The sequence below is a fragment of the Helicoverpa armigera genome, chromosome 1, assembly GCF_030705265.1.
Source record: "Helicoverpa armigera isolate CAAS_96S chromosome 1, ASM3070526v1, whole genome shotgun sequence".
In the NCBI taxonomy this organism is placed as follows: Eukaryota; Metazoa; Arthropoda; class Insecta; order Lepidoptera; family Noctuidae; genus Helicoverpa; species Helicoverpa armigera.
Genome location: NC_087120.1, coordinates 8,521,919 through 8,533,769, shown reverse-complemented (window position 1 = coordinate 8,533,769; position 11,851 = coordinate 8,521,919). Strand labels below are relative to the sequence as shown.

Sequence of the window (11,851 nt, the reverse complement as noted above, 5' to 3'; positions counted from 1 at the left end):
GTGGGGCTCTAGTCCAACCGGGTGCAGCTAAATACCAGTGTCTTACATGGAGCGACTGCTACCTGACCTCCGCAACCCAGTAACCGAGCAACCCGATACCTGATAGTAAGGACTATCTGGCTTCTGGCTACCCTTAACGAGTGCCAAAGATTTTCAAATGACAACCAGGACCCGCCAATTTAAAGTGCCTTCCAAAACACGATCAAACTCGTCATGCAAGATGGTGTTAAAGGTGTGTGGGTTCGATTCCAGGTCAGGCCAGTACATAATATATCCAATGGCTGATAAAAAGGTGAAGAAAAACATCTCGATTAAACCTGGACAATACCTATAGTCTGAAAACCCGCGACAACCCGCATTGAGCAAGCGTGGTGATTAACGCTCAATCCCTCTCCGTGAAAGGAGGCCTGTGCCCAGCCGTGGGACGATAAAAAGGCTGTAACTAGAACTGGTCCCATGAAGCCGAAAAACAATACGAGGTTTTGTAACTCGGATGAGCATCTAAAAGAGGCGTGCCTATGTGGTCATGTGGCTATTCGATGACGTCTCGTGCAGAGTTACTTACTTATCATTGTGCCGTGGAGATCAACAATAGGACTGACAGACTCATCATTTATTTCTTCTTTAACCGTGGCCCACAAACGCGCGTATGGCATTACAACAGAAAGAAAGCAGGCAAGTATCGAATATTTTCTAATAACAAACGTTTTGCTGAGCATCATGCATATCTAAGCTAATTAGGTAATACATAGATACCTATACAAAGTAGTAGTTAACAAAGATTTGGGGCCTTACAATTTTACTGACATGAAAGAAAAGTATCATTGATAAGTAAAACGACAAATTCTTAGTTAAGAATTTCCCTTCAAACTACACTTTTCATAAAAAAAGTTCGTGGACAGTTCATCAGCGCCGAAGGTAAAATAGTGCTTTTGTCTCTGGACCACGTCGGCCTGCACTAAAGCAGTCATCGATACGACGCTACCTACATTGAACAGTTTTACACACGTTTTACCCTAAGTAAAATTTAATTTGAATTTAGAACATTAGGGTTTGAAAACCTTTCTTACCTTATTACTAAACGACATGAGTGTGCCATATAATTCTTCTTATCTAAAGCTTGGGTTTCCTAGGAAAGCGGTGCCGTCATATAGCGGCCGTCTTATTACGGACGCAAATAGACGGTTGTCTTTACGGTGATTACATGTGGAAAGTTCCACGGCCGTTTTAACACACCGTCATGAACTTTTTGTTAGTTGTATCATACTTACTAACCTGTTTTATTTAATATTTCTCAAATTTCACAACACCAATTCTGTTTTAGTTGACTTTTCTATAATCTTTACTTTTTATTAGGGTTCCGTAGCCAAAATGGCAAAAACGGAACCCTTATAGTTTCGTCATGTCCGTCTGTCCGTCTGTCCGTCTGTCCGTCTGTCCGTCTGTCCGTCTGTCACAGCCGATTTACTCGGAAACTATAAGTACTACAGTGATGAAATTTGATGGGAATATGTGTTGTATGAACCGCTACAAAAATATGACACTAAATAGTAAAAAAAAGAATTGGGGGTGGGGCCCCCCATACATGTAACTGAGGGATGAAATTTTTTTTTTCGATGTACATACCCGTGTGGGGTATCAATGGAAAGGTCTTTTAAAATGATATAAAGTTTTCTAAAAAACATTTTTCTTAAAGTGAACGGTTTTTGAGATATCAGCTCTCAAAGTCGTAAAAAGTATGTCCCCCCCCCTCTATTTTTATAACTACGGGGTATAAAATTCTAAAAAAAATAGAGGTGATGCATGCTAATTAACTCTTTCAACGATTTTTGGTTTGATCAAAGTATCTCTTATAGTTTTTGAGATAGGTTGATTTAACTGTAATTTACGGAACCCTTCGTGCACGAGTCCGACTCGCACTTGGCCGGTTTTTGTTAGATATTGCCTTCGTGGTTTCGAACGAAATCTATTAAAATTTCGTCGTGCTCGCTGCTCCAAGAGTTGTAACAAATTTTTGACGTTGTTCCGAAAAAAAAAACACAAATACGTATTAAAAAAGCTTCACCGCTTTCAATAAAACGTTCACCAAACTATCTGACACCGTCAAGACGGCCGTCATGCAAATGGCGGCACCGCTTTTTGAAGTTACGGTGTCAGTTACCGCTCTCTAGGAAACCGCCCCATTTTGTTTACATAGACAACGTTCTGGTGATGTCTTTCACCGCTGTATTACGGTCGCTATATGACGGCACCGCTTTCCTAGGAAACCAAAGCTTTAGGGTGATAACAACATAAACTTGCAATGTGTTGTAATTTTTCTGATGAGAAGTGTACAGGTGCATATGAAAAATCGATTTCGGAAACCGAGTTGGGATATTTTTTTGTGATTCACAACTGTTTTCCCTAATCGAACTAAAACAAACTAAAACAAACTAAAATTACCTGTTGGTGAAAGTGGGCCTTAAGCTATCGTCTAGAAGACAGCTGTTGCAAACTTCAGTGTAACATTTTGCCTACATTAGTGTCAACCTCGCTATTATTATAACTGTCGCTGAATGTAACAACCAAAGCGCCTCAGTCACTTAATAATTTACCGTCCCCGCACTAGAGGCTGAATCTCAGATCCAACCAAGAGTCGACGTTGTACCTCCACTGAATAGGTACCTACCTACTCTAAAATTACGACGACTTATTAATAATCAAAAGATATCGATAAACGAATATAAAATTAAGAGTGTGATAGTCTGATGCTATTTTTGTTCCAGAACCTTGAAGTAAATATATGCAAGTGCAAGTGCAATGGTTCAGCTCTGAAAAGAAGTTGCGCCGACATCCCCAACTCGCTAAGAATAGTGGTGAAGCTTTGGAACAATTGCATAAAGCAGCTCAGAAATGATAGAGGTAATATTCCGATAGGTACGTACCAAATGTACCTACTTTATATTGAAAATTGCGATGAAGACGGCGGATAATAAGTATGTACATCTCCAGAAATAAAATGCCTACCCGTTTTATGGATCCACACTGGTTCATTTGATGATTTCCCACCAAACATTTTTTTTTACAAAAAATGAAACTTATTCCCAGAAACACTGAAAAGCAAAAAAAATACTGTTCTTAGCTGCATCGGCCTACAAGTCAGTGTCTAATGGATGTACCAAAGTTTATTTCGTCACTGACTTCTAGGCCGATTTTTTTATTTTTAGCTTTTCAGTGACAAGCATACCTAGTTGTCGCTATCTGCATAAGTGGAAAGTTCTCAGCAATACGAATAATATCAGCTTAAACACAAGGTAAGTAGTTAAGATGTATCGTTGCTGAGTTCCCTCAATCTTCTCTCGTCTCCATCATCAGGTCAGCTCCAAACCTTCACCATTGTATAGTGTTGTCAGCCATACGCCTAAGTGCAAGTTTTTACCCTGCGCATGCCTACAATTTTCGGAAGTTTCCCTCGATTTCTCATAGTTTCCATCATCAGATCCTGACCTGATGATTATGGAAGCACCTGGGAGGTAAACCTTATCAAACAAAAAAAGATTTTTGGAACACGGTCCAGGTGTCTTCGAGTATGGTCACGAAAGTCGTCTTTGGTCCTCGTGGCCCCTCTCTAACAGGCAGAAGACGGCACAAAAGCTGAGGTTTTTAGTGGGTGCAAGCCCCACATAACCTCACCGTCTCCCCGCGGCGGTGTGTGTATGCGTCAGGCATTTTCCTCAGCGGAAACAAAAAAAAAGGTGTCTTCGAGTAATCGGTGAACATACATAAGAATAAGATCCCGACGAATTTAGAACCTCCTCCTTTTTGGGGAGTAGGTTAAAAAAGGCTCCTAGAGCCAAACCAATTCCTCATTGACACATAACGGTGCATCACTCTTGATGAAGGTTTTACATGTGCAAATGGACGAAGTACTCCAACACTTAACACACATAAAATTGACATATTATTTTGTACTATGAATTAATTTAAAAATAAAACTTCATAATTTCTTTTAGATAAAATAAAATAAAAAGTTTTTGAATGGACATTTATTTATCATTATATTTCGTGGAACGAAACGCAAACTTCAAACTTGGAGGTTGACTAAAGTTGACTTGACGTTTCAATTTACCTAAATGTATGTAATGTAGGTCTGTAGTTTGTGTTTTTGTACAAAGTTTTACACCTTGGCTGATTCTAATAATTTACAATCAAAATGTCACCTCCATCGGAATTAAGTTTTGAAGAAATATTAAAATATATGCTTTTGCATAATGGCAAGGTGACTAATCACGAGTTAGTGAAACATTTCAAAGTGTTTTTAATGAATCCTGATATGAGAGGTGAGTACTTACATGATGTAGGTCTAGTTCTTTTCACTTTGTTTTGCTATCATTGCCTTCAATAACGCCAACTATGTTTTCTAGACGAAGCCAGGAGTACATTTAAGAAACATGTGAACACTCTAGCAATAATAAAAAATCAAAACAATGAGAAGTGGCTTATACTTAAAAAGAAATATATGCCAAGTAACGGTAAAGATAACGAAGATGCTAGTGAAAAAATACCAGATTCAGCCAACACGACTGCCACTGAAGCACCCGCAGAACCTGAAACTAACATTACTGAAGAGCCACCCCAACGTCCACCACTGCCTTTGCAACTTAATCAAGATTTCAACATATTATCTAATCTCATTCAAGATACCTCTCAAGTTGTTAGTAATGCTGGTCCCATACCAGAAAATGAGAGCTTTGGATCCACTCCTAGTGAAGATATACCTCCCAAGGTATACCCACGTAGACGGTCATCGGAAAAGAGCATTGAGAAAAGGTTAAGCACCCAGGATCTACAGGGACAGAGTGCATCAGTACCATTTCAAGATGAAACAACATCTGATCACTCAATGTCACCAACTTTAACTTCCTCTAGAAGTGAGAGTATGTTAGTTGACAGTGAACAAACCATCTCAGTGAAGGAAAGAAAACAAATGTTTAATAGAATGGCTTCGGAGAGTGACGTGTTGAAGACTAAACCGAGTGGCAACTTAAGCCAGGTGAGTTTTGACATTGTTCACTGTGATTTCAGGGAATTGTTTATGTTGTATTGTTTATTGCACTATATTATTCATTCTTTTACCACACCTTTAAGATCTTGTCTATTTTCAGTCTTGATTCATATTAACTAAGTCAGTCAACTCGGGAGGCATAGACAAGAAATTATTACTCTTTGTTATAGGAACATACTACATAATTATCATATTTATTATATTTAAGGAGGAAGACAATACAAATAAATTATTCTGGAAATGCATAATCTGTGTATTGTTTTCATTACAGTAATGGAATTTTTTGTTTCTTAATAAGGTATAATATTATTTTATAAGACTATTACGCTGTACTGAATACTCACTAATCAATAGGAATAGATGGAGGTTGGTTTTCATATAATTTAAAGTAAAATATCTATTCATATCTGCACTCCTAGGTTAAATATGATATTGTGTCAAGTTTTTTACATATTAGGAAAATTTGGAAGTCATTAAAATCATTGTTAACCTTATTATAGTTGTGGTTACCTAGTGGGGAAAAAGCCCAAAAACTTCTCATGTATGAGAGTGTGGATTTGATTCCTAGTAAGGCAAGTACCAGTGCAACTTTTCTAACTTTGTATAGCAGTTTCTAAGTATATCTTGGGCACCAGTGACAATTTAGGATCTTGAGGAAACCCGTGTTATAAAGTCCTGTGTGAGGAGGCCTTGGGAGGCCTACGCCCAGCAGTAGGGGGACAAAATCATTTATATATCTTTGCTTGGTGTTTTGGTTTTGCATTTTGTATTCATTGGCTCAGGTGTAGTCAACTATGTATTTGTTTTAAAAAAACGTTGCGTTTGGTTAGAACAATTGACACTCATAACCTGGTCCGTTTCTGGAGAGTAAAATTTAGATTCTGTTGTAGTGATGGTAGAGTGTTAGTGTTGTGAAATTCCTACTTATGCTGCTGTGTCTTACAAAAAATAACATGTTGAACCTCAATTTCCATTTTTATCTTATTGTTGTAGTTAATAAGTCGTGGTGGCCTAGTGGGTAAAGGACCAACCTCTCAAGTATGAGGGCGCCGGTTCGATCCCAGGTCAGGCAAGTACCAATGCAACTTTTCTAAGTTTGTATGTACTTTCTAAGTATATCTTAGACACCATTGGCTGTGTTTCGGATGGCAAGTTAAACTGTAGGTCCGGCACCGGCTGTCATTGAACATCCTTGGCAGTCGTTATGGGTAGTCAGAAGCCAGTAAGTCTGACACCAGTCTAATCAAGGGGTATCGGGTTGCCCGGGCAACTGGGTTGAGGAGGTCAGATAGGCAATCGCTTCTTGTAAAGCACTGGTACTCAGCTGAATCCGGTTAGACTGGAAGCCGACCCCAACATGATTGGGAAAAGGCTCGGAGGATGATGATGGATGTTGTAGTCATCTAAGGTGTTGTCCTTAATTTCATGGAAAAAAAATATGACAACGGGTGTTTTCATTTTAGGTTACATTACAGTTATGTATTGTAAATTACAAAAATGTTTTAAATCTCCAATGATAAATTGTGATTAGTCAAGTGTCATTATCAAGTTCTACAGTGCAGCTGAGCTGTCTGTTGTTCCTATCTCTTGAAGGTTGTTTGTTCTCATTCTTCAGAGTGGGATCCACAAAGTCTCAATCATCTTCATTCATTATTATGTTTGGTAATGATAAGTGTTTATTTGTGGACAAAAAATATGTGATAACTATTTAAGCCTTTTAGAGATCTGCTGTCACTGTGTATATTTTGTGGTCATATCTGTTAGTGTTCACATATTAAATTGGTGTAATAGGTTACGTTTTGCCGTTTTGGCAAAATAATTACATTAGATGTCACATAGTTTATTTTTGATATTCTAAATAAATATTACTTATCCAGATAAAATTTTCGAATCGTATTCTTCAGAAAATTAATAATTTTACTTATAGGTATAAGTTTTAGATCGAAATTAATAATTGTATATGTACATTAAAGGTTTACTAACTTCTGTTTAAAATTCTGATTGTTAGGACTTACGCAGTCGCCAATTTTTGTTTAACTAGCATTCACAAAAATTAATGATGACTAGAAAATTATAAAACTAAGTAATGGATGGGATCCAAAAGTAAATAAAACCGCACAAGGACTGAAAATAAATATTTATCCAAATATAACTAATAAGAAACTACAACAAAACAACATATAAATGACTTATAAAAACCACAACAAAACAATTTTACTCTGCCTTTAACGACTGTGGCCATATCTACTTAGATACATAGGCAATTATTGCCTTTAATGAGTCAATAATTATAAAATATTAGGGGTTGAGTACGGGCTGCAGGAGCGCGGCACCTGTTGGTCGGCTCGCCATCATTAACAAATATTTTGACCCACAAGTATTTGATACTGATTAAAAGCAATACGCGACAAATTCTTTGATGTTTTATTATTTATTAATTCTGAATTAATTGTGTTTTATTTAAAAACATCTGATGTACCTGCCTATGTTGTTTTTTCACTCATATATTTTTATTTTGCTTAACCGCATACGTTTTAGAAACAGATTGAGTCAGGTTTTTACTTATAGCGCCAATAAGTAAATAAGGTTACGTAAGTAAATGGTTGTACATTCCGCATATCCTATTTTAGTGAAAATTCATAACCTAGAAAATATTAGAAATGTTTGAAGATAGTTTTACTCTTCAAAGTGATTATTTTCTGTTAATAAGGAGTCATTTATTTTCTGCGCATTGCACCCCGTATAACGAAACTGTGTAATATCTTGATAGCATAAAGGCAGAGATCACATTCATACTTGTTAATAGGAATACTTCGAGTTAGGCAACCACTTTTGACCCTGATCGCATAAACAAAATAGCCTTTACTATGAATTTTATTACTTAATCCAATAAAAGTTCTTTGAATGTTAAATTGTTGCTTTGCGGTAAGGGTAAAAGTTGTCTGTCGACACCTGGTGCAGCTAATTGAATTGTAAAACCTTCGTCATGGGCCTTTGGCGGTCAAAATAATATCGAATATGATTATTATCGATATAAATATTTCGTGATCGCGCCGGGATATCGAGTGAGGATACGGGAATCGGAAATGGTCATCATGATAAAGTTACAATTGCAGCGTTATCTTTATTAGAGGTGCAATCTTTAATTTCATTAGGTAACTTAACCTTTGTGTAGGAAGGCACAATGTACATCATAACGACTGAATTGGTAAAAACACTACACCCAAAGGGCACATTTCGAAAACAACCGTCGAGGGATGTTCGTTGCGAGTGCAAAAATTTATATAATAATAATTTCGGCTCATCCGAACGGGGCAACCCCTACGAGAGGGTAGCTTACACGACATGAACAACAAAAGCTTCTAATGACAAATATTAGGTAGCGACTCCGCACACCTAATGGACTTTACAATTGCTTTATACTGCATACTGCAGACTGTAACCTATTAAAAGGACTAGAGGGCACATTAACCTGCATGTATATAAATATAAAATATGAAAAGAGAGCCAAGTTCCATAATATTATGATTTATGGTTTAGTTGTGAAGTCATTCAATGACATAAGAAATTAGATCTAAATTGGTGCAGTTTCAATGGTCAGTCCTGAACATGTAGACCTAACTTAAACATATTAATTTCTTGTTACAATTTAGAATATGAATTGGCTAGCATGTTACTTAAACTTGGCTTGACACACTACTGCGTGTCTAGATGACTAGTATCCTCTGTCTATCATAGAAAATTTGTTGTTTTATTTAAGTATTTTTTAATTTAATTACAGATTTCTGTAAACTGACTTCCTCATAAATAAATCAGCGTGAATATTGCAGATGCCCGTTTGACCAATTAGTTTGTCAATTAGTCAGATAGCTATGCTTCCAAACGAGATAATCACAGGTTTCGGAATTCACTTAACGCTGCCGCGGAAGCTAATAAATAATAAATGAACAAACCGTTTCTCACTAATATGCCACGTTGCCTCACTCGTCCCAGCGAGATCCCGACGCATAAATCAACTCTGAAATAGACCGACGATGTGTACAGTATACTTACACTTCCGCTCGTCAGTCAGAATTGTTAAAAAACATTTGCCACTTATCTACATGAAAACTGTTCTTTCTAACTTGAAATAAAAATAATTAGTACTTCAACAGAACTCAATAATATCTGTTTATGAATGCCGGTTTACACTATTTGGTATTATTCAATACGTATAATATTTTCCTTTTGAAAATAAACAAAGGTAATAAATAAATAGCTCGTGGCTAAGTGATATCCGTACAGATCGTCGATCATAAGGATAAGCAACGGTTCGTGAATGGGTGACTATCCACTTGTTATTACGATTTTCTCTGTGTTTCGAAAGGCATTTCGGCAGTTAGCATTTCTGGCTGGACTATGAGTCAGAAACTCAGATATTCTGACAAGTAGACCGATGGGTTTTATACCCATTTAGTTTCATGTATAGCACTTGTATCCAGTTGCAACCGGTTAGACTGGAGGCCGACTGAAATATAGTTGGGAAAAGGCTAGGCAGATGATGTAATTTTTTATTTATAGAGTTTGTAGAAAATGTGTCTGTATATCTACATTTTGGAAGAACTTCGTTCGACGTCCTTCCACGATTTTTTTATATAGGTACTTATCGTCTTGCAACCGTACAATGCAATACTCCAGATGTTATGTCTTCATGCAATTTTTGCGAATGATTGTTTGGGCACTGCAGTTCTGCCGAACTGCAGTGCATCTGAAATTTTATGTTGCTTGCTAAATATTCATTTTGGTTGCTAGAATTTTAAAATAAACTTCTTTTTTCGGTACTTTTCAACTAAGATCATAAAGCCCAAATGTGGTTGGGCCAAATTCCGTGCCGCTTAGTGTGCTTTGGCTCAGTTTTATTATGAACTAGCTTCCGCCCGCGGCGTCGCCCGCGTAGAGTTCGGTTATATAAGTTTCCAAGAGAATTCTTCAAAAGTCCGGGATAAAAACTATCCTAAGTTCTTTCTCAAGGTCAACTCTGTCTCTGTACTATTAAAATCAGTTTAGTGGTTTAGACGTGAAAGCGTAACAGACATACAGAGTTACTTTCGCATTCATAATATTAGTATGGATGATTGCAGTTCTTAATAAACAAAAAATCTGTTACTCAAAACTTCTCACTCAAGCTTCAGCTAGCAGAGATATTTCTCGTCGTATCTATTTGTCTATGGTATTATTTGTATTCCCACGATTTCACTCGAATGAAAGCATAGCTACAGATTTTGCATACTTAACTAATAGTAACGTATTTTTCCAATCTTCTGTAAGACATAGACTAAAAATTAAACACAATAAATAATGTGAATATGTCTTTAATGCTGACTTTAATTTTCAAGGGTTACGTTGTGAAGGAATATTTTTTCATGTATAAAAATGAATGAATTATTATTAATTGGAAATGAATTCTAAGGATGATCATGATCATAGTATAGATATTTTGTGTGTCAATAGATTGCAGGCCCACCAAGCCTATGTATTGATAGGCTTTAAGTCATTGTCATCATTATTCATAGCATATACCATATTGAATATTACCTCGTGACTTGTGGTCGATTGTCAATTAATGTCGTGTGACTACAAAGCGCACGTGCGCTATTAAAGCTTGAAAAAAGGTCATTCGTGCTTAGTGCTGACCACGCTGTCGATGTCGGGTTAAGTTTGTATTTAATATGACCAGCCTGCATAATGAAGTCTGCAGTTCGTTGCCACATTTGTGTCGGGTAATTTTCTAACTTCTCCTTAACACAAACAACACATTCGAATAAGTACTAGAATTTAAAATGAAGTGGCTAGTTTAATTTTGTGATCCCTTTAAGAGTTCTTAGTACGTGCTAAATGCGAAATCCAATTGGTTTTTAGGGGCTAAGCACCCCGTAAACGTTTTATTATCCCATTGCCTTATTTTGAGTTAAATCTATCTAGACGGCCTCAAATAATCTTGGACTCTCACTGTTTATGATACGACATAGGTTTCACAAATATACAGGTGCAGTAATTGCACTGGTACCTATCTACTTTGAATAATAAAGATTTAAGTACGTCAGTATTTTTGGATTCGAGTAGTATACAGGGTTACTGGTAAGTAGACCGCATCCTATCAGGAGGTGATAGTATAGGTCAATACGGATAAATTTTACCATGGGATACACTGGGCAAAAGTTAACCCGTTTCAAGATAATCGAATTTCAAGATCAGTCGTCTAGGTACACGTATAAATTTTCATTATTAGTCAAAAGTCTCGTTTTTGTGGATTTTTGTGTGTTTTTGGATAGAAGATGAATCACTTTATAATAACAAACCATAAAACTGTACAAATCACAGAGGAAATTATAGCGAACAACAATTACTTTTTTAGTAGTTATTTTCTCAAAAATATTACTCTTCATTTTTTTGTGCAGAATACTTAGAAAACATCTACATCTATCTAGCTATCCAAAAAGGCACAAAACACACAAAAATCCGCAAAAACGAGACTTTTAACTAATAATAAAAATGTATTCGTGTACCTAGACGACTTGTAAAGAAAAGATCTTGAAATTCGATTATCTTGAAATGGGTTAACTTTTGCCCAGTGTATCCCATGGTCAAATTTGTCCGTATTGACCTATACTATCACCTCCTGAAAGGATCCGGTCTACTTACCAGTAACCCTGTATATCGTAAGTACCTATAAACGGTACAGCGACAGTAGTGTAAAAGTTTGTGAAATAATGGTTTAAGGCAGCCCTCTAATTCGTAACAAAAATACATCATACGTATTGTTTTACA

The 11,851-nt window shown here is 36.6% G+C and overlaps 1 protein-coding gene across 1 annotated transcript in view; it reads left to right on the top strand.

The window, feature by feature from the left end:
* The first annotated feature begins 4,081 nt into the window (after window positions 1-4,081).
* LOC126053492 (uncharacterized) overlaps window positions 4,082-11,851 on the top strand; it is a 31,729-nt gene continuing 23,959 nt past the window's right edge. Inside the window, exons 1-2 of the mRNA XM_049841073.2 lie at window positions 4,082-4,319; window positions 4,404-5,032. Of these exons, the coding sequence (XP_049697030.2) occupies window positions 4,193-4,319; window positions 4,404-5,032 (756 nt within the window). The 5' untranslated portion in view covers window positions 4,082-4,192. The remainder of the gene's footprint in view (window positions 4,320-4,403; window positions 5,033-11,851) is intronic.